This window comes from Cryptotermes secundus, unplaced genomic scaffold, assembly GCF_002891405.2.
Source record: "Cryptotermes secundus unplaced genomic scaffold, Csec_1.0 scaffold181, whole genome shotgun sequence".
NCBI classification, from domain to species: domain Eukaryota; kingdom Metazoa; phylum Arthropoda; class Insecta; order Blattodea; family Kalotermitidae; genus Cryptotermes; species Cryptotermes secundus.
The window spans coordinates 408,280-434,657 of NW_019723906.1; the positions used below are offsets into that span (position 1 = coordinate 408,280).

General features: G+C 39.1%; 1 protein-coding gene across 1 annotated transcript in view; it reads left to right on the forward strand.

The window, feature by feature from the left end:
* Nucleotides 1-26,378, forward strand: part of LOC111862018 (myosin light chain kinase, smooth muscle) — a 52,482-nt gene that overhangs the window by 5,236 nt on the left and 20,868 nt on the right. The window contains exons 2-3 of the mRNA XM_023847053.2: nucleotides 4,295-4,354; nucleotides 15,192-15,282. Of these exons, the coding sequence (XP_023702821.1) occupies nucleotides 4,321-4,354; nucleotides 15,192-15,282 (125 nt within the window). The 5' untranslated portion in view covers nucleotides 4,295-4,320. The remainder of the gene's footprint in view (nucleotides 1-4,294; nucleotides 4,355-15,191; nucleotides 15,283-26,378) is intronic.

Below are 26,378 nucleotides of genomic sequence, written 5' to 3' on the forward strand. Positions count from 1 at the left end.
AAAAAAAAAAAAACTCGAATGACCCCATTGGCAATCGAACCCGCGACCTTTGTTTGTAGCATAGGGCCTCAACCAACTACGCTACCGCGTGTCCCGATAAATGTACGGAGTATTCGAAAAGCATCTGTCTTTTAAAACAACGCCATATAGGTTCCAGATATACCTTGCTTCTTGCGTGAAATGTACTGTATCATATGCACCATGTGATTGTTTCTAATTCAAATTCTTTCTTTCCTTAAATTACTTACATTTTTTACGCACAAAGAAACCACTTTTGTCAGTTTTTATTTTATAATTTCCGTCTTCAGTCTCAGTTTCTGATATATAAGAATCAACCCTAACCACAATCTTACAAAGAAACTGTCCAAAAGCGGCACAAAATTGCATCGGCGAGCCGGGATATAAATGCTATTCCATAGTCTTCGGACTCCGTTGTGTCTTTGTGATTTACACTGTTTAGCTATTCATAAAACTTTTCGTCAGTTCCTCTAGGCCAGGCATGTCCAACGCATCGATCGCGGGACGATTTTTGGTCGATCTCATAGGCCTATAAGGAAATTATACGTGAAAAGCATGTAAGTTCACCTGCAATATAATATAATATAATTATATTCAAATTTTGAACGAAAAATTCTTATTTTTCTGTTCTTATGTAGCTTACGTGAAAATTGTTTTACACTTGTGTTAAGTGAACTGTGGGGAAGTCCCTACTCTATCCCTATCACGTGACCTCTTATTTAATCACTCGTCGTCAACCGCGTGTGTTCTAATGCAAGAGTGATCGACAGAACGTGTGATTCGTTTCGTTCCCTCCCTCCAGTCAACTGTTAATCCCGTACGTTGAACTAACGAGTGAGACGTATTATTATATTAGGTGTTAGTGGGGATTTGTTGCATTGCTGTGCATTAAACAAATATAGAGTTTGGAGATGTGTTCGGTGTAATCAAAGGGACAGTAAGTGCTCTGCCCATATTATTTTATTAATTTCGAAAGTGTTATTTTATTAATTTCGAAAGTGTCTGTGTGCGTGTGTCAGATAAAACAGTTACCTCAATATAGTGGAAAATGCAACGCCTCAGTATCCTTGCCAAAAAGTGTAATCTGGAACGTCATTATAACGCTCTCCATAGCAATAAGTACGATGCTGATTTTCCACCCAAAAGTGAAATTCGTAAACTTAAGTTCAAGGAACTTAAATCGAAATTAGCTGCTCAACAACAGTTGATGGCAAAACCAAGGTCACTTTCTAACAATGCAACCAAATCATCCTTCAAGGTCATCAATCTGATCGTTAAAATATTCAAATCTTTCACTGAAGGGGAATTTGTAAAAGAATGTTTTCTTGAAATAGGTGATAATCTTTCTGAAGGATTTAAAAATAAGAAAGAGATTATAGCTACAATTCAAGATCTTCAGTTATCAAGAAACACCATTGTGCGGCGAATAGAAATTATGTGTGGAAACATAACTGAACAGTTGTTGAAAAATGTTTCCAATTGTGTTGCTTTCTCCCTCCAACTGGATGAATCTACAGACGTCAGAAACAGCTCAGTCACTGGTTGCTTTTACAACAAACATCATGTGTCATGTTATTTTTACCAATATTTTTGCTTAAAGCGAGATACGACGATAGGAGGGGGTGGTAGATCACTGGCAGTTTTGACACTAAAAAGTCGATCACAACCTGTTTGAAGCTGAACATGCCTGCTCTAGACAAATGTCGAAATGTTGATTTAAAATTAGGCCGATAACTATTTCTTTCAATCCCTTCCAATTCATTATTCACTATCATCGTCCCCCGATAGTAGGTAGTCTGAGGTACTGACTAACTAACTAACACCCTGGATATGAGCCCTTCTTCGGAAACTGCCAGTCTCTCAGATACTCAAGAATTTCCGAACAATTTATGGAACCCTAATATTCATTACCGTGTTCAGAAGAGCCCTCCGCTTGTCCCTCTCCTGAGCCAGATCAAGCCGGTCCATATCACCGCATCTTATTTCTTTAAGATTCATTTTAATATTACCCTACCACTTGATTCTAGGTCTTTGTAATTGTCTCTTTTTTTCTTGATTTCTCTCCAAAATCCTATATGAATTCCTGTTCTTCTCCATGCAAGCTATTTGCCCTGCCCATCTTACCCTTCTTGACTTGATCATTCTAATTATATTTGGAGAATAGTACAAGTTATGAAGCTCCTCTTTATGCAGTTTTGTCCAACCTCCTACTGTTTTGCTCCTTTTCGCTCCAACTGTTCTCTTCAGAACCACGTCTTCAAGTACAATAAGTCTATGTCTGAGTTATTACAGCGTTGTTAAATAAACCGAAAATAATAATAATAAAATAAACACGTGGACTTCCGGCGAGAAATTTCTCAAGTTTTAATGAAAGTATTTCCTTCGCTCTTTTCTCTCTGCGTTTTGCTAATTTATTTCCCTTAATCATTATTGAACGCGGAAAGAAGTCCCCAACACTGCGAGGAAATTGAGCAATATCTGCGTGTGCTGATATCCGCAGTTACGATCGGTTTTACTTCTCTCAAGGAAAATACCAGAATAAGTGGAACACTGACTCCCTCCTGATGTACTTGTAAGCAGATACAAGTGAACTGATAATACTGTCATACCAAGACGGCGCAGCATCCATCATTCAGATGTAGTAAAAAGTTGCTTTAATTCTAATTGATTGGCACTAATAGGTGGTCCCTGTAAAAAGAACAAGATTCATGTGTCCTGCAAATTATGGCAGCATTGCAAAAATACAGCTTTAAGTGGGAGCCTCTTTGCTAACAGAGATAAATCTCTAATAGGATAGCAGTTCTCAAACCGAGATTTGAACTCGAGGCCATCCTAGACTTGACTGCAAATACGAAAGTAGTGCAGTGGCCTCACACCCACCCCACTGCATGCATATATATTCCATCTAAGAGTACTATAGGGGTGAGGATGCATTATCATCAGATAGTGACGTAGACCATTACGTCATCATCAGAGAGTTACTATTAAGTTCTATTTTCAGCATGTTTCCCGCATTCATACGCTGGCAGGAAATTGAAATATTTTTGCACAGTACTTGTTTTCATAAGATTGCCTACTTAAGGTATGGCGTACCCTCGATCCTACAGTAGATGAACTGGAAACACATATATACGAGGGAGGGTCAGTAAAAGGTCACAAATTGAAGTGAAACAGCTGTAATGGACGTAATAGGTTTTCTACGTGTAACACTAGGTAGTAGCAAAGTCCAGGTTCATGCCAGTCTAGGTAGTAGACTCGCATGTTCAGAAACTGGTTTTAGTAGTCAAAATGGCAATCGTGCTCGAGGAGTGTATATTACCAAAGAGCAGAGTGCTGTTATGCGTTTTTGTGGGCAAACGGATTCAATGTAAAGGATATTGATAAAGAAAGGTTTGCTGTTTATGTTGGGAAGTGTTTGTTGCGTAAAGCGGTTCCAGCTTGGTGGCAGACATTTCGCTAATGACGAAGAGGTTGAAGCGAAGGTTGGAAGTGGCTAAGCCAACAGTCAAAAGACTTCTATGCTGCGGGTTTCGACGCATTGGTAAAGCGATGGGACATTTGTATCAATGTTGGTGAATGATATGTCGAGAAATAAATTGTCTTTCCAGGTTCAAATATCACATTCTTTACGTTTTATATTCATTTGTGTCCTATTTGCCGAATCTGCCTCGTATTTTAAAGCAGGTGGTTCATAGAGTTACCACTGTAATGTTATTTATATACTGGAAAACTGAGCAGAATTCTACTTTCAGTTCTGTTGTGGTCCTTTGGGCTATGTCACGGTATAGTCTAATCGGTGGTTCCTAAGCCTCCCTGATTGGCCGCGCCATAGCTCAAGCGGTTAGTCGTTGGCTTCCCACCGCGGCGTCCCGGGTTCGATCCCGGTGTCTGGTCACGTGGGGTTTATGGTGGACCTAGTGTCGCTGGGTCGGGTTTTCTCTGAGTACTTCGGTTTCCCCTGCCAATCTTCATTCCACCAATTGCTCCACAATCACCCTCACCTATCATCTGGGGCTGGTACAATAGGCCAGAAGTGGCCGCAGTACAAGGGACTTAGTCTCACCCCACTAGCAATAATAATAAAAAAAGCCTCCCTAATGAAGGATCACCCAATGTGGATCTTCATCGCCGCGAAATTCCCGTTTGTATACCTCATTCGCATTTGTTGAACGCGGTTAACTTTGTCTTATCCTATTACATCTTACAGTGTTATGTGTGTTTATATTTGCAACCTGGTGATTATACAACTGACCAATATGCGTTTGTTTATTTGCAGATCTCTGCCCTCTCTGATATTGAACAATGATTCAAGTAGACGAATCAGATCCAGTTGGAGGTAAGGAGTCTTCTCCGCTATTATAATCCTTTGTGACAATAAGAATATGTACAGTGTAACATCGCTTAACGAGCACCTCTCATAACGAGTAATTCGCATAACGAGCAAAACAAACTGTAAGGGATGCCTCGCTTAACGAGCGACGTTTCGCATAACGAGTGACGAGAGGGGAAGTCCCGGATTGTGTGCTTGCTACATCAGTCTGTGTTCAGCACTCTTTCCGCTAGCATCTTAGTGTCGCTTGTGATCACACATTTTTCCAAACTTGTGTTCAGACATATTATGTGATTTTTTTTGTGCGAAGTTTAATAACTAACTTACTTACTCATGGAGCTGAGCCCTTCTTGAGGAGCCGCCAATTCTGCAGCTACTCAAGAATTTCCCAGCATTTTATGGAACCCGAAGGTTCATCACCGTGTTCACAAGAGCCCTCCACTGGTCCCTATCCTGAGCCAGATCTATCCAATCCATACCATCCCTTCCTATCTCCCTAAGATCCATTCTAATATTGTCCACCCACTACGCCTTGGTCTTCCCAGTGGCCTCTTTCCTTCTGGCTTTCCCACCAATATCCTATACGCATTCCTCGTCGCCCCTATTCGTGCTACATGTTCTGCCCATCTCATTCTCCCTGGATTGATTATTCTAATGATATTTGGCGAAGAGTACATGTTATGAAGCTCTTCATTATACAGTTTTCTCCAACCTAACGTCAATTCATCCCTCTTCGGTTCAAATATTCTCCTCAACACTCTGTTCTCAAACACCCTCAGTCTATGTTCCTCCCTTAATGTCAGAGATGCACCCATACAGAACAACAGGCAAAATTTGTTTTGTATATTCTAATTTTTATGTTTCTAGACAACAGATGAGAAGACAAAAGGTTCTGGACTGAATGGTAGCAAGCATTACCAGAATTCAGCCTCCTATTAATTTCCTCCTCAATCAGGTTTTGATTTGTTATAGTCGTTCCCAAATATCTGCACTGTGCCACATTTTCAAAACATATGTTTCCTATTTTTATGTCATGATTTTGCCCTGCATTTTGGCGTTTATTTCTATACCAATCTCCTTACTAGCGTCAGTTAAAATCTGTTTGTTTCTCTTTATGGTATATCTATTATCACCCAGTAGTGGTATAGACCAACAGCTGATGTGTCCCGTTTAATTTCAGTCCCACCTGGTTTACCTGGACTTTACTAATGGCATATTCTAAAGCAAAGTTGAACAGGAGTGGCGATAAAGCATCTCCTTGTCTTAGACCATTCTGGATAGAAAATTTATCAGAAAAATGTTTACTTACACGGACTTAACTATACGTTTCGTTTAGACACATTTTAATGAGCCTAACTAGTTTCATGGGTATCCCAAACTCTATCAGAATATTGTACAATACTTCCTTCCTAACTGAATCATAGGCTTTCTTGAAGTCAATAATTAGCTGAGGTACTGTCTCATTGTACTCCCATATCTTCTTCAGTGCCTGATGAATGCGAAGAAAATTGTATCAGTAATTGATGTGTTACGTCGAAACCCACGCTGATGATCTCCAATAATTTCATCTATATACGGACTTAACATAGAGAAGGATATTGAACAAAATTTTGTATGACATTGATAACAGTGATATCCAACGATAATTACTACAGTCAGTTTCATCTCCCTTCCAGCAAATTGGTACGATAATAGACTTTTCAACTGATCAGACAATTCTTCCTTATTCTGAATAGAAATAATGAGTTCATGGATCTCAGACCGTAATATTTCATTTCCTGCTTAAATCAGTTCTGGCGGAATTTGTTCAGTACATGGTGATTTACACGTTTTCAACTTCACACAGCAATTTCAACCTCAAAAGGACTGGTATCTGGTATTAACGGCTCAGCTGTATATATTTCTATCTGCCTAACATTACTGAGCCTATGTATATACAAAAACTGAGGCAAGTAGTTCTTCCGCCTACTCAAACTGTTGTGAAAATCTGCAAGCAGATCACCATTCTCATCCTTCATTAAGTTACTTCTAGGATTGTAACACCTCTTCATTTTATTTCTTCCTCTGCACAGGTCTATAATGTTCTTGACCTTACTGTTCGTTGCAAGCCATGAGTTTATGCTTTCAGATACTACTTCTTTTTATTCCTGAAATACGTGCTATCTTCACGTCTTATTTTGTTCAGAATATCCTCATTTATTTCGCTTGGATCTTGTAATGACTGCTATCTGGCTTGCTTCCTTTGATCTAATAGTTTCGAGCGTCTTTCTTCGAACCATGGCTTATGCTTCTTCAACACATAATAACCTAGACCCTCCTTGGCAGAAATTGTGATATTCTCTCTAATAGTTTCCCAAGCTTTATTAACATCCACCTCAGTGTCCAAGTTTTCCAAGGCCGCGAACCTCTTTGAGATTTCAACACGATACTGCTCTTTACCCTCTACCTCATTTAATTTCTTGAGATTTAACCTCGCCATATGAACTCTGTGTGTTGTTTGTTTGTTCACTGCCAGTCTTTCCCTAACGTTTGCCACCACCAGGTAGTGGTCAGTATCACAATCTGCTGCCCTGAATGATCGGACATCAAGTATACTTGAATGCCTTCTCCTATCTATCAAAATATGGTAGATTTGATTGTGTCTTTCCATCAGCAGATCTCCAAATACATTTATTAATGTTACGACGTGGGAACATTGTACTTTAGAGAGTTTCAATTTGTTATGACAGAGTTTGCTACTCTAAATCAATTAGCATGAAAAATTTCGTGTGAACTATCATTCCAAATTGTTTGTTTGAAAGTGCCTTCCATACCTACTTTGACATTGAAATCTCCTAATAAAATTTTCATATGGTATTTAGGGAATGTATCGAATACACGTTCTAGTTTATTGTAAAAACTCTCCTTCATATCATCAGTATTATCCTTTGTTGGATCATGAACATTCAGAACAATATCAAACCAGTGACCTCTTAGTATTATGTACGACATCCTATCACTAACAAATTCTGCCCTCTTAACTGCTGATGCGGTTCTTATATGTACCAAAAATAAACTGTACATAATTGATGATTCCCATTCCCCTTTCCATAGTAAAATATATATTCTCCCAATGGTTCGGTGCCACCTGTGTCCCATCTGACCTCCTGTACTCCCACTAAATCTAACTTATATTCAATATTCCTTTCGCAACTGTCATCAGCGAACATGACATAAACAGACTTCTTATATTCCACATACCAAATCTCATGTCCATTTTTCTTAACTTCTTTATTACAACCGTCACAACACAACTATATCAAGATCAGTGCCTAGCTTGGCTCTGCTACATGTTTCGGCTATCAATAGCCATCATCAGGCAAAGACATGGTTAACATACATACACCACTGAACCGTAGTACTAGTAAAATTGGATACAATATTATTAATTATATATAATACTTGACGTAAAAATACAATAAATTAGATTATGTAAAACAGAAGTTATAGTATAAAACAAGAATAAAATTCTAGATTGATGTTTTATATCATCGAATCAGTCGTTGGTTTTGTAATTTCGTTGCGTTCCCACGGACAAATTGGTATATTCTATATTTTCTGTATATAAAATTGTATAGGAGGCTAAGATGTAGATGCAGTAAATTAATGTTAATTGTTTAGTCGGTGCCTCATCTTACAAAGTATTGTCCGTTCTATAGGGAATGTAAACAACTTCTTAACTTAGGTCGTTTAAACAAACAACCCGTCCAAGTCCGAGGCCCTTTGTGACATTTCTTAAGTTCTTTTTAAGGTGAGACGTGTTTAGCCCCACGCCAAACGCCTAAGCCGGAGGAATATCCATTGTCGGCTGTCCATGACTGCGTATTCAATATATTCGCAACTACTTCCATGAACTTCACAATATTTAGACCTACTGAACATCATAGGCCTAAATCCTGTGAAGTTCATACCCACAAAATTTCTTGTGTAATTTAATATTATTTTATCTTAATTAATATTTTACTGTCTTATAGCTTCATGTATATAAAACTCTCATGGAAACAAAACATGACTTTGACAGAAATAGCGAATTCCTTCCCGTATGCGTATTGCTGTAACAGCGAAACTGTAGCAAAAGGGAGGTGTGCCAAGGAACTGCGTAGCCAAGTTGGCAGGCAAGGTCCGTTTCTGCAACTCTTTCCATTGCTATAAATATTATTCGTCGTGCCGGTGTCTGTAGGTTACATTGTGAAGCCAACACTGTTGTTACCTCCCCCACCGTCTTGCAGACCTGACAGCCGACCAAGTTTGAAGTGCACGTCCTAGTCCTAAGGACTTCCAAAGAAAAGCCCTTTTATATTCTCTAGAAACTGAACTTAACGCAATTTGCACTCTGCTATTTCTCGCCACTTTCTGTCTGTTACAGACGTAATGATTTGCACGAAATAAACCTGGACTAATTCTTCCTCAATTCACAACTCAAAATTCGTGTGGAATTTTTCATTGGACTTCAAACCTTGCTGTAAGCATAGCTGTCCTAAACAAATGAAGTGAAACGCCCACAAAACTGAGAATATGCTTGAATCAATCTTTTCGCATGGAAAATAATAAGAATTGGGGAAATTGCAGTAAAAAAATTATTATCTCACTCACAACATGTTTCGACTCAGACAAACATTGTCAGATGGTGCCTGAGAAACATATAAATGGCGACTGAATTCTATAGACCTACAATGCTAGCGTAAATTTGAAAGTTTGTTAGTTACATTAGACAGAATCCGATTTCATACCATATACAGATTAAAATTAAACAAATAAGAATAGAATAATATCAGTTTAAAATCTCTATAAAAGTGAAAGTATTTTTCCAAAGGAGAAGGAGAAAAAGGGAAAACTTTTAGAAACTATAGGGTCTAGGTGACAAGGTGTGTGTGTTTGTGTTCGAGAGCGTGGTTGTGATTAACAAGGACCGGATTTTTATGCCCTAATAATCCCTTAAATATGTATGCGTTTATGCATGAAAAACTTCCGAAATATGCATTAAAATATGCACATAAAAATTTATACTAAATATTAAAATTGATTTTACATTATTTTAAGACAAATAAATCAATATTTCAGTTCATTTTATGTAATCACTGAATGATTCACTTGCAATATAAAGCTATACTTAAATACAAATCATGCAGTAAGCCAACATATTTCATTACAAATTTAAAAAACCAATGGTACTCACATTTAGCTCTCCGAACTTTCAACTTCTCCTCTGTTGCAGTTCACAATTACTAAATATTTTAGGTTTTCCATAGTTAATCGCCTCCTACTGTCTCGTAAGATGTCCTTATAGCGGGAAAAACTTCTTTCCACCTCACAGGAACTTAGGGGAGCATGCACAAAAGCCGCTATTTGCTCCACTGTTAGTGATTTTTTACTTGGCAGTTCAGTACGTTTACCGGCTAAAATTTCTTCAATTTCACAAATTAGTTCATATCCTGGATTTTTTAAAGAATACTGTGTACTTTTTCCTTTACTACTTCACCAACTCTTCCAGGAACCGAATTCAGTTTGGGAACAGTGGTTTTGAACACACTTAACGACTGATACAAGGTAGTATTGCTATTGCTTGCCTTCAGTGAGGAAATGGCGGATGGAAGATGAGAGAAGTGAGCAGATATATAGGAAAGATTAGTTTCTAGTTCTGTGTTTTTAGTACATGTTGGGCAATTTGAATTGATGCTGCACTTTTGGGATCAAATGTATTCACGATATTCCTAACTGTTTCTAAATGTTCGGTATAATAACTCGCTGAACACAGCCACGTGCCCCAGCGCGTTAAAATTGGTTCTGGCGGAAGTGGAACGCTCGGTACTACTGCTTTAAAGGCTTCTTTTCTGTATGGCGCTTTAACAAATACCTTCTTCACAGAAGACACCACCTTGTCAACATGCGGAAAATTTGCACGAATTATTTCTGCAACACGGTGCAACCCATGGGCAAGGCAAGGCAAGCCAAACGTGTCATATTTTGAAATATAATTTTAAGAGCAGTACCGGCTTTCATCATATAACTTGTGGCATCAATCACAAAGAGCAGACTACGGACTAGTCACCAATGATGTGAATGGCCCCAGCTTCAAATGAAGAAGCGTAACGAACCTCATGGAGACTTCGGAAATAAATAAGGGAAGTCCCTTATCAGTTGAATAGTATTACGTAGATAGCTGCTACATGTGTACGCTTCCAACTAATCTCTTCGCGGCCACTTTGATGGTACGCGGATGAGGCAAGTTACGAGTACAGGGATCGAGGTTGAATCGTATTACGTTGATAGCGGCTACATGTGAACGCTTCCGACTATCTCTTCGCGGCCACTTTGGTGATACGCGGATGAGGCAAGTTACGAGTAGAGGGATCGGGGAAGTCCCGTCCTGGGTATTGCATCAGAAACATGAGTCATGACGAAATGTGGAGTCAAATATGCAACATATGGTAATACGGAAAAAAAATTGTATACGCAAGACCACGATTGAAAATTTGAACATCAAATAAAAAAATATATATGATAAATATTTTAAAAAGGAAATATGCAGTATAAATAGAGATCTTCGAAAATATGATGCTTATTCATAGAACAGGCTCAATATGCATTTATATGCACCATCAAACAATGTCCAGAATTTAAGAAATGAAGTAATTCTTACACATATCCAAACGAGCATACTTTCTGGTTGCAAGAAAGAAATATGCATTTGCATTAAAAGCCGGTCCCTAGTGATTAAGTAACATGCAGAGCACCATCTTTCGGGATATAATGCCGTGTAGCCCGGTGAAAGTCAGACGACTTTTCGGAGAAGATCAGCTAACTTTCAACGGACTACACGCCATTATATCCCAGAAAACAGTACTCTTCATTACCACCTCTAAGATAACCTCAAATCCTACTTAAAGTTCATATATTTAGATCCTGATATGATGGAGGTGGAACGCATTTTTTGGCGAACCCTGTCTTCAGCATAGGGGAATGTCGTGTTCACAAAAAATTTCGCCCCGTAATTTGAATGAAGGGACATTTTTAATTCACGTTCGAGGACATGTGTCTTACACTGCCAATTACCGACTCCTGTATAATTGTGCTGTTGCGACAGTATACAGCCATATTTTAACGTTCAGAAATACTGGGTTCTTGGATTTTGTTCATCGTCCGGTAAGGGCCGGGATAGCTCAGTCGGTACAGCGACGGGCTACGGGCTAGATGGCCGGGGTTAGATTTTTGGAAGGGGTAACAGATTTCTCTCTAGTGGTTCTAGGGCCCATCCAACCTCCTATACAATAGGTACCGGAGGCTGATTCCCCAGTCATAAAGTGATCGGGGCGTGAAACTGACTACTCACCATCTAGTGCCGAGGTAAAAAATGATGGAGCTCCTCCACTCCCCCATACATTTCATGGAATGGTGCTTAATCAGTTAAACGCAGGTACTGCTTTACCTTTTGCCTTACCATCGTCCGATGTTCTAAACAACACAAGGTTTCGGAACCTGCATCTCTTTGCGTCCTTAGATGAGGGGTGGGAGACACTCTGTTGTGTCTGTTAGGAAGAGCTAACCTCATTCACCTGACGTTAGATTCTTCTAAAGGACCCAACAAATTGAATTTCTCCCACCCCCTCACGTGAAGACAGAAACTGGTCGAATTTCCAAAACATCGTGTTCTTTAGAATACCGGACGATGGACAGCGCCAAAGAACCCAGTAATCCGAGTGTTATACACCTTCGTCAGAACCCTTTAGAATATATATACATGCTCTCACGTATTAATTGTTCGTTTAATCTGTGAATACGAGTATGTCTGTGTTTTAGTTTAGTTTCTTTCTCTCCTTGTGTTTTCTATGGTTTCATACGGCGATGTTTAGTAACTGGAAGTAAGTTACGGTCGAGGACAAAATCTGATATTGTCATTATTAATTTGCCATTACCAATAATGGCCAGAGTCCGCCAACGGTACCAAGATTCCCTGCTGCTGTCGCCATTGTCCAGTCCCCTTATGTAATGACTTCCATATTATCTAAACGTCGTTATTAGCCTTGCAGTTCTGACACTAGAAGATAATACATGAGCAATATTTAATTCGCTAAATTAATCATTAAGTAAAGAGCTTTTAAAGTAAATACTATTTAATGTCTTCGATGGTCCCACCACAGATTATATTGTGTTTCCACACATGATCCATGAATGCAATCTGGAGTGGACTTTTAAAAAATAAGGTGCTCATCCCAGAATTTGTGTCTTATTTAATTTTAGTGCAAAAAGTATGCTTTTGGACATTATCCATCGTCCTGTCTTTATCTAAAAACATCGTCCTGTTTATTTTTCAAAACAACGTTTCGGAGACCGAACCGGAGATAGAGACTATCTCTATAGATTGGCCCCAACTGAGTAGGGTTTACCTTAAGACTGAGACAGAATCCAGTCTCCGAAAAGTTATGTTTTGAAAAATAAAGTGTACGGTGTTTTCGAATAAAAACAGGGCGATGGATAATGTCCAGAAACATAATATTTGTACCAATACACCGTCGTCACAAACGTTTAGATCTTGTTTAATTTTAATTGCATTATTATTTCATGAAACGTATTTAAGGACTAAACAGTTAATTTATAACTAAGAACGACTGATTCTAAAACCATACTACAACATTAAATGCCTAATTTATATCTCGAACAAAGTTTTATAAGAAAATCGTAAATTGAAATATTTATAAGGCAGTGACAGCTATTGGTTCGCTTTCCTTAACGTTAAATATCACGGCATTTAATCAGCAGAAGTTATATTTGGGATTCATTTAGTTGCCAGAACAAACAGTAATTAGGAAGAGTTTTATCCTCTAGGATGTAACGCTATGTAGTCCTTTGAAAGTTAACCTGTATTTCGGATGGACATGTCTCCTCTATCTTCAGGGTCGAAGAATAAGCCAAGGAAAATTTCAGCATGAAGCATATAGTAAGCAGGCCTCACTCTTCGACCCTGAAGATGAAGGCAACATGTTCCTCCGAAATGTATGCTGGTTTTCAACAGACTGCACGATTTTACATCCTAGAAGACAGAATTCTTCATAATCACCGCCGTGGGAACTTCAGATCCTACAAATAATACAGGGTTATTCATAACTCCGTGAAACATTTTCAAAATTCACAACAAATGATACCGATGATCTAAAAATTCTCCGCATTATTAACTCTCCACATGATTGCCTCTTACTTCAATCTGACATTACTTCCGTAAGTGACTGGTGCACTGCTAACTCCATGAAACTTAATATTGCTAAAATGCGCATTGTATCATACACCAGAAAAACAAATTTTCTGAGCTACCAGTATCAGCTTTGTCATGCTATCATTACACGCACCAGCAGTATTAAGGACCTGGGTGTTTTCTTTGATTCAAAGTTACATTTTTACACACATGCTAATTACATATTTTCTGAATGCATAAAGCTTTTAGGCCTTATTCGCTCCATTACCTACAGGTTTTCCTCCCTGGAGAGTCTGTATGTACTATATTTTACTTTAGTCAGGTCCAAGTTGGAATATGCCTCAGTAGTTTGGAACTCCATCACCTCGACTGATGCCAATAAGCTTGAGCGCATCCAGCAGAAGTTTGCGTCCGTCTGTTTTTATCNTACTGTTGGGGCCACGCGATAGCATAGTTTTTCCAGGCACTACCTTACAAAGCTGAAGGTCGCGGTTTCGATTCCCGAAGAGGTCATTTGATTTTTTTCAATTATTCACTTCTCAAGAATAACACTGATTCATGATGTGATGGGCCTCTCTCGGGCCTATTTCTCGCCTGTTAGAGGACACTCGAAGTTGGCAGGCACTTAAATAAAGGAATTGAATTATTAATTGTTCAATGTTTGCCCTTTATTTAAGAATTGCCCCTCTGCTAGATGCGCAGCTGCTGCTAATGTTGTCTGCAGGGAGGTTGACGTATTCGGAGCCAGGAATGTTCTACCCAAACAAATTTTAAATACAGTAAACTGTTAGTATTTTATTATTTGCATGTTCAGTAAAGCAAAATGAATTNTGTATTTTTTTTAATTACTTTGTGTATTTCTCTATTCGTGCTAGCTTTGTAATTGGCCTCTGTGCTGTTAAGTTTGCACGTAAATAAACATGAATTGAATTTGTTTTGTGTATTTCTATGTAGTCATGCCAACTTTATAATTGGCCTCTGTGCTGTTAAGTTTGCATGCAAATAAACAAGAACTGAATTGATTGAATTATTATTATTATTATTTGTTTGTTTGTTTACTTGTCTGCATTAATGCGTTTTTCCTCGAGTGCTTGCCTGTAGTTTGTCTTTGACTTCATGTTGTGATTGTCCATAATGTAATTACTTGTATCTACACTGTGCTGTGTCTGTAATTGGCCTGGCGGCTGTTGACTCGGCACACAAATAATAAAGAATTGAATTGAATTATGGCATAACTATTGGAAATGCACTTATTTTATTTTTCTTCCCTGTTAAAGCTAACATCAATTTTTCTTGGAATTGTTATTAATTTATTGCTATCATATAGACTGTCATATTTTGTATTTCGCTCTTTAATTATTTTTGTGTATTTCTGTGTACTCGTGCTAAATTTGTAATTGGTCACTGTGCTGTTAAGTTTGCACGTAAATAAGCACGAATTGTATTGAGTTATCATTATTATTATATGTTAAGTAAGTAACGAACGTGACCCAACTACTGAATGATCGCTGAGGAAGAAAATTATACATCGTAATTTACCCAATCAGTAAAATATATTAGACATACACACACACTATGATTTGAACTAAATATTTAAAACTTGTCGTCCTGTTGCAGAGGTGGAGCCCAGTTTCCCATACCGCAATGTGAGCATTCAGCGTGGAGTGGACATGAAGGAGCTATACGACCTACAGTCAGAACTTGGCAGGTAAGAAGCCAGCTCTCTATTTTGGGCCGAAATTTATCAACTGTACCTGTCTCGAGGTCGAGAAGACATCGTCAAATTCCAGTCTGGTATCCTGGCTGACTCAAAAAAAAAAAGTTACAATATATGTACCGTCAGAAAGTAACAAGATAATTCTGTTTGGATCTGCGAATAGATCACATATTTGTAACGCGATAGTTCTATTTGGACCTACGAAATGTTTGTAGTACGTTTGTTGTTATTATGGGAATGTTTTTTAATTTATTTGTGGGAGTTTTAATCCATCAATATTACGTTATAATTTCTTGAGGACATTTGATTTTGGTTAGATAGAATACACTTAACTCTTCGCAAGACTCTTATGTTCATTTTGAAGTTGTTTTTGTTGAAACTGAATATTATAGAAATTGTGAGAAATGTCGATGCTAGCTTGAACAGTGTAATTCAGATATACACATAACAAGAATAGGAAAATTGTAAGTGCAAGTAAAATCATTGTTATTTTGGCACCCCTGTACGTGTATACCAGAATGCATTTCACTTTCTGTTTATTATACTGTTGTGGATTAAGACATTTGGCACTTCATCTATTCACGTTTCTAATGCCGTGAGACCAGTGAAGACTGTGTTGGATGCTAGCATAACTTCAACTTGCGCAGATATGGAGATAGAACCTTCTTGATGTTTGCATTCATAGATTCGTAGATTATTTATCCACTTTGTATCGGGTGTAGAAGCTGTAGAATAGGATTATATATTATGAACGTGCGAGAATTTGAGAGGAATCGGTCACAGAGTATATTGAAGTATGCTGGTACTTATCTGAATGGCCTGAGGAATACCACGAGGTCCTTGGTCATGGAAACTTGAAATTCAAAAGTGGCACCTTTCGAATGAAAGTCATAAACGTTATCACTTGAGCTAACCTGCCCTATATAGTGTAGAGGCATTTTATTTTTAATTCAAACATACTTTTGTCAATACTTTGTGGAACCAAGTGACTATTTAGACCCCCCACCCCCACCCCACGTACAAAATCCCGCGCTTCATTCGAAACGCAGGATTGCTGAGGGGATAATCAAAAGGGGAAGCACAATAGGTCACTGTAGGTCGCGGTGCAAGGGCCGAGAAGGCCCACCCCTTATACATTCATTCATTCATACTTTTCTTTTATTGGAATCGATGCTGAACAGAACCCCTATTTCCTTGGTTTACGGCATGAATCCATCTCTTTTATAAGTGTATGATTTATGGTGTGATGAGAAACCCGTGGCCAGATGGATTTCGCTGTGCCGCTCACAAATGCATTCCGCAAAAGAAAAATTAAAAATATTGAGTACAAAATAATATTCCAGAAACATTTAAAGTAATATGTATGTGAAAGGCAAATTAAAATTGTGTACTTTTAGAATATATTTCATATATGACATCAATATATATATATATATATTTATTTCACACATAATATATATTGTGTTGCAAGGTGTTCAGTATTTAATGATCCATCATTACAAAAAAGATTAAGCTAGTTGCTGAACTTACTTGAACACCTGTGTCGACAAATCTTCATCTTTCTGTGACTGTGAATTTGATTTATTTCGACTGATAGAATTGTTACTTTTTACAAGCTTGAAGTGAGATAGCATTATTTTGAATGTGAGGTTCTGGCTTGTTGAGAACATACGCTTTCGAATTCCATGATGTTATTTTAAAAGTAGATTTTTATTTCTGATTAATGTTTGGTAAGTTAAAGTATGATGACTCTGTCGGTAACTTGGTGATAAAGGGGCACTGACAAGGTTTGTCACTGATGGCTCCCAACCTTCAAATAAAGCTGAAGGCATAAAAATTGTATCAGTCACTATACGGACAGGCTACGGCCTGGGCAACCGGGGTTTGATTCCCAGCAAGGACAAGAGATTTTTCTCTTTTCCACAGCGTTCAGGCCGTCTCTGAAACCCATCATCTTCATCTTCCTATCCAATAGATATCGACGGATCTTTCCTCGGGGGTAAAGCGGCTGGAGAGTGAATCTGGCCGCTCACCTCCATCTACTGCCGAAGTCAAGAATGGTGGAGAGATACTTCTATCCCCAGTACATCTTCATGGCATGGTGCTTAATTAATTAAGCACAGGGACGACTTCACAATCACGGTCCATTAATTATAATAATTTCTACAGCTTCATAGAAAATTTTGCCGAAAGATATGCGTTCCATATCTGACCGCATATTGTCTGAGGAATTTAAATTGACCAACGTGCAAGTAACATTTTCGTTACTTGTCTGTAATTTATATTATTATGCATACAAATATATTACTGAAGGAACACAGGTGAACATTGGTACCTGAACGAATACCCGTGCTTTTGAAGCATCTTTAATCCCACTACTACATACATGCCTCGAGCGCGTTTCGAAGCCACGATCTACGTGTTCAAACGAAGACAGCCTTAGACTGCACGGTCACTCTTATCGGCTTCTCTAATTTTCTTTATAGTAATTTGAATCATAAGATGTAAAATATTATAACTTAAATACAGAATATCTTAACATCTCTCAGATTTTGTACAGTGTCATGCAAAACAAAGGGGCATTAACCGCCAACCACATGAAGAAACCTGGCATTTATCAACAATGGAAGTGTCTTTTATTGCCTCGTTTAATTCAAACAGTGGCCACATGCGTCGAACTTAGTTTATGACGCATAGAAACATCGCTTCTCGCTACCACGGTGTTTGTTTTCTCACGTACGCTTAGAAGACGAAAACGAATTCCTGTACAGTTGCTCACAGCATGTCATTATGCACAGTTTACCCTCGCCCACACGCATTTTGCAAGCTTTCCACTTCCTCCAGTTTTACAAACACCTTTACCTACCATATCAATCATTCAGTAAAAAGACAATGAAAACTTATCAGTTTCTCCAGTAAGGCCCCATACTTTCAGCATTCTTAAAGAATGAAGATCTCTCTTCTCCTCCGTCAAGATGTGTTGGGCTCTGTCTTCTAGGAAGACGAGAGGTTTCTCTGTAGTCGGATTTCTCTTTTCAACCGACGGATTACTTCGCTTGTCAGTTTGGCTCAGATCACGAACGGATGCTCGTAGTTCATGGTTGCTATGACGTCGGTCGGAGTTCAAAATACTAAGCTGCTAAAAATATAACGATTTGGAGCATGCTTCAGTTAAACAAAACTGGACAAATGGTCTTTTCAAAATGGATTTCAGAGGACGTCCTCTTCTCTTATTATGCCTTTCTGTTGTTTAGTTCTATGAAGGGCGTTGTAAATATAGTGGACAAAAGCTAGCTGGAGGGACGATCGTAGGAGTTTGGACACGCTTTTGATGGCGCGCACTTCATAGTTCTATTGTTGTGCAGCTAATGTCACTTCAAATATCACGATGCACAGAGCTGAAAATTACTTTTGCTTGTTTTTTATTAAATGTTCCTCATTATAGTCGTAAAGTTCTACAAGAAAAACTTGTAGAGCTTAACAAAATATATATATTATGCCAGTTTTAAGAAATTCAATAATTTTGGCGTCATGTAAGGTAGGTTATGTACTCGTATTGACTGGTACCCACCGAAATTAAATTCACTGGACACTTTTAGTGTGGACCTATAATACTCTGCTTCAGCCAGTAACCAACAAACTATTATTAATGTTAATAAATGTAATATTAATCGAAAGTTATTAACTCTTCAAAGGTCTGAGAATTAATAATAAATAATAAAATGTAATAAAACATCGTGTTTACAGTCGCACATGTAAAATATGGCAATGTATGTAAATCTGTTCTTGCTGTATATGTGTACATATATATAGATCTACTCGTAACTTCATATGGAATTATCACGAGGTACAACGGTGAAAAAGTTTAAAATATCTGAGAATATACGAAATGTTTTCAGAAAATGTACTGATTACGGGTGCAATGAACTACACTTGTAGTCTAAAATCAGCTGTTTTCGTTTCAAAACTTATGGCTCAATGGTTGGTAACATGGAAATGGTGCTTTGCCGCCGCATATACGTCTGAAGAGACCACAAGTGACGCCAAAGGAAAGAATAACAAATATGAAATAAACCTTTTTGGAGAACACTGAATGTCGGATGAGAAACGCGCGCAGAACAGAACTACTGAATTCTTAGTCCTCGGAATTACTGGGTTTTTGGACTTTGCCCATCGTCCATTCCACATATCGGCATGCAGAAAATGGTTTCACAACATTCTCCGTTTAATCCTACTCATTGGTTTTCATAGACTTGGTTTGTTGGCCTTGTTGTTGTTGCATAAAATTTCCACATATTTTCTGTCCTAGTTTCAGGCATGTGCATGCTTTTTCACAAAAGTTTATTGTACTTTTTCCTATTATCTCCCACTGACTAAGCCTAGACTCGGGTATTTGTGTAGCTGTAGTTATACTGGCGTAGGTTGTCCAGTGAGTGAGGTCAGGTATTTCTACGGGACCCAACAGAGTATTTTTTTTATTTCCAGTGGGGTGGGACTAAGTCCCTTGTACTGCGGCCACTTCTGGCCTATTGTACCAGCCCCAGATGATAGGTGAGGGTGATTGTGGAGCAATTGGTGGAATGAAGATTGGCAGGGGAAACCGAAGTACTCGGAGAAAACCTGCCCCAGCGCCACTTTGTCCACCACGAATCCCACTTGACCAGACCCGGGATCGAACCCGGACCGCCGCGGTAGAAAGCCAGCGACTAAACGCTTGAGCTATGGTGCGGCCTTCCCAACAGAGTAAGTATCTCTCCCTCGTTCGCCTGAGGACAGAAACAGTTCCAGTTGCTGACATGTTATGTCCTCTAGTTTTTAGAATACCGCACGACGGACAAAGTTCAAAAGCCCAGTAATTCCGAGGGTTATGGACCATCGTCAAAACACTTCAGAATCTACTGAATTCTTAACTTTAAATAAACTGCATACTACCTCAGTTAACAAACAGTTAAGAATGTACAAACGTGATGTTTGCTTGTGTTCTTTTGATGTTTGTAGTAAAATGTGAATTAGTTCTATATTTGATCTTACGCTAGTTCTGGGTACCAACTCGCAAGATCTTTCCTGGAAAGTGTTGCAGAGGGCAGTACATTCCATGCATCACTCTGCGTTCACTGAATGTGACGGAGTTCAATTGAAAAGTAGAAGCACTTTTTGTACTTTTGATGAAATGCAAAATTGTGATATCCCTAGAAATATGAATGAAAAATTTAAAAGCGGTGTGAGTCTTCTTCTAGGAATTTGTGCTTACTTTAGGATATATATACTAACATCTTAGATGCCGACCTCAACGACAACAAAATATTTTCGGTTTCCGAGCTAGAATCTCGTTCAGAGGTTGCATTTTTAAGCGGGGCATTCATTAACATAATATCACTATGGTTTCCTAATTCTTTCCTTAACATTATGGGATGGCCGCGACATAACTCAAGCGGTTAGTCACTGGCTTCCCACCGCGGCGGCCCGGGTTCGATCCCGGGGTCTATGTCAAGTGGGATTTATGGTTGACAAAGTAGCGCTGGGGTGGGTTTTCTCGGAGTACTTCGGTTTCCCTTGCCAATCTTCATTCCACCAAATTCTCCATCATCATAATCACCCGGGGCAGACTACAATAGGCCAATCAGTAGCCGCCGTGCCGAGTCACCCAGTTGGACTCCACCCTCACTAAGGGAATTAAAAAAAAAAAAAGAAATTAACATTATGGGATCCAACATTACATAGAAAAAGGCGGTAAACTGCTGTTGCGCCCGTTTAGATTGCCCTGCATGACACAGATGTAGGAGAAGTGGCCTGTCATGTGCATCCAGTTCTCAATTACCACACAAATCTCTTAACATGAAGTACGAGTATATGGAAACTTTTACCTGTATGTATTATTCGACATGGTTTAACTATTTCTGGTGATGTTCTTGTGACGAAAAATATGATCCTACGCAACTTAAAGATTTACTAGAGTACATAATGCATCTTGGTCTTTGGTCTCTGACATTAAGGGAGGAACATAGACTGAGGGTGTTTGAGAACAGGGTGTTGAGGAGAATATTTGGACCGAAGAGAGATGAAGTGACAGGAGGTTGGAGAAAACTGCATAATGAGGAGCTTCATAACTTGTACTCTTCTCCAAGTATAATTAGAATGATCAAGTCAAGGAGGATGAGGTGGGCAGGTCATGTAGCACGAATGGGAAAGACGAGGAATGTGTATAGGATGTTGGTGGGAAAGCCAGAAGGAAAGAGACCACAGGGAAGACCAAGGCGTAGGGGGTGGACAATATTAGAATGGATCTTAGAGAGATAGGATGGGATGGTATGGATTGGATAGATCTGGCTCAGGATAGGGACCAGTGGAGGGCTCTTGTGAACACGGTAATGAACCTTCGGGTTCCATAGAATGCTGGGAAATTCTTGAGTAGCTGCAGAATTGGCGGCTCCTCCAGAAGGGCTCAGCTCCATGAGTAAGTAAGTAAGTACATAATGCATCACACAATTTTCGCTTATTTCAAGAGCAGGTTGAAAGAGTGTAGTTGCAGCACATTCCAAATGCTAAAAATAATTTGCCAGACATCCCTTGAGTGCTTCACGAAGAATTTTGTTTAAACTCTAGGCAGAACACCTAGCGCGTTATCTTTCCTCTGTTTACGTCGAAACTGACAGTGGGATAAATTAACTGTCTATTCAGTCAGGGCTCAGTTGTGTCCTAGGCCTATCCTTCCGGCCTTCGCCTATTATCTCGGACCAGGTACGCATTTCGAGGCTGGGAGAGTCCTTACAGATTGAATTTAACCTATGTTCCTGCCCAAAATATCTGTAACTATACGTAAATAGGTGATTCACGACAAAAATAAAAATATTTAAAAAGTACATAACATCTAAAAGTTTGTGACGATAGTGCAATAATATAAATATTGTGTTTCTCGACATTATCCATCATCCTATTTTTATCTAAAATAAAGGCATAATATTTATTTTTAAAAATATGTTTGGATACTAAATAGTATGCAATTTTGCTAAGGGCCTACTTAATTAAAGAACACATAACATATAAAGATAAAAGGTAAAACTATCCCCGTAACAGGCCATGGAGGCCCATAAGGTTGTAAGACGTCGATGATCCCAAATTTTCTAGACAATCTAGACTGCGGTGTGTTTGTCATCCTTACGTGCCGGTCGCCCTTTACACCTCAGGGAGATTCCTGGTACTCATTTCTGCTAGAGGCTGAGTCGACCCCAGGGCTATAGTGCGGTAGGAAGTATTAGGTAAATTAAAAAAGAAAATCCAATGACCTAATCGGGATTCGAACCCGCAACTTTCCTGCTCGTAGCATAGTGCCTCAACCAGCTACGCTACCGCGTGCAGATTTGGTTATTTTATTTTTCAAAATATCTCCCTCTCAAAATAGAGAATGTTACAGCCATGATGCACAAAAAGTGAAAAATATCACGTGGATTAGAACGGACTGACTAATTGAAGAATGCACGAAGGCGCAGTGGACGTCACGTTACGACGAACCTTACATATGGCTCAGAAGAGGGAAACAAGAAACGAGTCCTTGCTAGAATGTTCCTTCTGCATTCATCTCACGGTTCCTAAACAGAAACCGCTCACTCATGGAGCTGAGTCCTTCTGGAGGAGCTGCCAATTGTGCAGCTACTCAAGAATTTCCCAGCATTTTATGGAATCCGAAGGTTCATCACAATGTTGGCAAGAGCCCTCCAACGATCCCCATCCTTAGCCAGATAAATCCAACCCAAACAATCCCATTCTGTTTCTCTAAGATCCATTTTAATATTGTCCACCCACCTACTTCTTGGTCTTCCCAGTGGTCTGTTTCCTTCAGACTTTCCCACCAATATCCTATATGCATTCCTTCTCTCACCATTCGTGCTACATGCGCTGCTTATCTCATCCTCCTTGACTTGATCATTCTAATTATATAAGCCCTCCTTGGCGAAGGGTACAAGTTACGAAGCTCCTCATTATGCAGTTTTGTGTTCCTAAACAGAAACCTCTTTATTAAAAAGAGCGAGGTGAATAATTCGATAGCCCACTTGTTCAGTATTATAACGAAATTAACAGTTATGCATAGTGAATGTTTGAATAGTGGGCACCGTTGTTAACAGGCCTGCCACCTTTCCCTGCTGTAAGGCTGTATTTCGTAGAACTGATTACATAACAATTCGATCACAATAACTCTGGTTAGGTGTCATAATTTATTACACTGAAATGAGATTAGTTATTTAAATGTAACTATGAAATGCATAAATGCGTAGTCCGACATGTACACGAACAGAAATATTACAAGTTAACATCTATATAAATATTACACTATAACAATAGCAGGCCTATGGGAAGCTAGTAAGATCATACCGACTGTAGGTTTGTCCTACTGTCCCCCCATACATACGCGTATGCGAATGTTTGTATGCTTAATGCTCTAAATCGAGATGCAAGGGCGACTTGGTAATTCTGAATGAAGACGAGAGATGAAAGACAGGAGAAGTAGAGGGGAGAAGACAGCACACGAGAGCCACTGAAGGATTCGGATCCAGAAATAACCTAATCTGGTAACATCACGCAGTAACCACTCTGCCTGCTGCACAGAATTGCGTCATATCTGACGTGCTGAATCTGCACTTGCGTTACGTACTCTTCGCGGTATAAAAGACGTCATTGGTTATAGTGGTGACTAATACGTGTGTTATGCAGGTCTGTGTGTCGTTAGGGGAGGTCAAGTCGGGAGTAAATGAGGTGTGAAGATTTTTGTGGATGAATCAGGACGAATATGCGAGCTTGCGGTTGTGATGCAGGCCTATGTTACACGTAATTGTAGTCCCTCAGGGAGGGACTAAACTGAGAAACTCTGAGGATACCCGATTTCCACACGATGGTCTGAACGCTGTCCCGTTGCGCAACATGTCTTGCTAACAAAGGATTCGCATTACGAAGATCTAGACCATGTAGACATATGTGGGAGGATAAGAATAAAATTGACCATCGGGAAATAGGATGTGGTAGTAAGATTCGGGCCGATCACAGTGGCCGCGCTGCCTAATGCATGAGCTGTCTTCGCTCGCTCGGACGCTGGGATCGTGGGTTCAAATCCCCTCAAGGCATGGATATCTGTATTGTGGGCGTTTATTCTGTGTTTCTGTTGTCCTCTGTGTAGGTAGCGGCCTTACAACGGGTGATCACTCGTCCAAGGACTCATACCGTCTTTGTAACAAAGTTTACGAAACTCTAGAAGAGGCCAAGGCCCAACAAAGGGCTGTAGAGCCATTTATGCATGAATGAGTACGGGCTAGATTCGTCTGGCAAAGGTTAGAGACAAATGGTTAGCTCTTGTCGACATGGAAATGAACCTTCAGGTTCCATAAAATGTTGGGAATTTCTTGAACACCTGAACGACTGGTGGCTTCTGTAATAGAACTCGGTTCTATGAAATTAGTCGTTTAGTATCTGAAATTCCAAATGTAATGCAGGGGCCGTTGGTGAAATCGTTATAGCATAGTAGCAACTATTTTGCCTGTACCATCTTCAACCTCGACATTTCACCCTCAGCGAATATTTGTATGTTTCTCTTCGTTCATACTCGTATAACAACAGCGTTTATGTCACGAATGTTATCCGACTAATCTTTGTAGTACTGGAGTTGCGGTATGGTCCTTCTAGTTCGGAACGCAATTTGTAAATGTTACTTTGATGATCCTCATTCCTTAATGAAGGACGTTGAAAACAACCGTATGATGGTCCGAAGCGATTGATCCCTCGAGCGACTATTTAGCGTCCGAAGAATTCGATTGGCACATCCGTACACGTTGATGGCCAGAAATGTCTGCAAGCGTCAAGAGAAGTCAGGGCAGAGATATTTTTATGCTTCTACTGATTATTGTTTTATATGTAAATATATAATTGCACATAGACCTTTAACTTTGCTTGTTAACATTTGTTTGTTTCTTATAATATTTAGACGCCATTATTTATGTCTGTCTTGGTCATTTAGCGAGAAGTAACTATTCAAATTATAAAGCTGGTCACGATTTCTTCCTCCCACATCATCTTGCAGTTTCAGTCGACATTACATAACATCCGCAGTCATGAGAATGTTGTTAAATGAACCAAGAAAAAGAATTATAAGCACATGTATATAATTACACCAAACGTAATCCTCAAACATGTTTATAATGGCTCGCCATACTTTATATTCATAAACAGAAAATAAATTGTCAAAGCAAATCCCAATTTTACTCCTTCTTATGAATTCTTCCCTTCCAAAAATTTCGCAACAAGCCCTTCCAACATAAACTTGTAGGCGCAGGTAGATATGTTGATTGCCCCACAAAAATATGAAAAATTCGATCATAAGGCGATCTGTGTCATTTCATTTCATCGTTTAGTTGTGTTGCAAACTGGAGTTACGTAACTTCCTATCTGTAGATGCTTGTAAGTTCCAAGCTTAAGGGCCGGTAGTCTGTTTATGCGAGAGCAGAAAATACGTGTTTGGACTTTGGCCAAAGATGAAGAAACCAAGCTTTATGTGAACCCATTAAAGACAAACGTCATCTAAGCTTTACATTAAATAAGCAGCAAATGTTCTTTGCCGCTCGATTCTAGGCCACCTTAGCCTTAGGATCGCGGGTTCGATTCCCAAACCACAATTTGAAGGCCTCAGCATTACTACGGAATATAATTATAGATGGTGCGTGTTTTGGGCAGTAAGCCTACGCTCCCTTACCGCGCTGAGTGGTTGCAAATTGTGAAGGCGTGAGGCTTTTCCAGCTGATGGAACTGTTACATAGGGTTCTGTTCGGTTAAAATTCACCTCCAAGTTATAAGAATACTGTAAGTTACATTCACTTTCTGTTGTCAAGAGGTCTTTTATTTGCACCTAGGTTTCACCGTCTTCTAAGAACCTTGGCATTCTTTATAACATATGCACGTTCATGTCTGTTATCTCTCTTCAACTCATTTTCAGTTCTCGTAAATCATTCTTGACACAGTCAAGAGGCCATCACTGGTTATATCTCGTAGATCAACATTTTATATTGTGGGTCGCTGAAGAACCTATATGCCTACAAAACCATATTTTA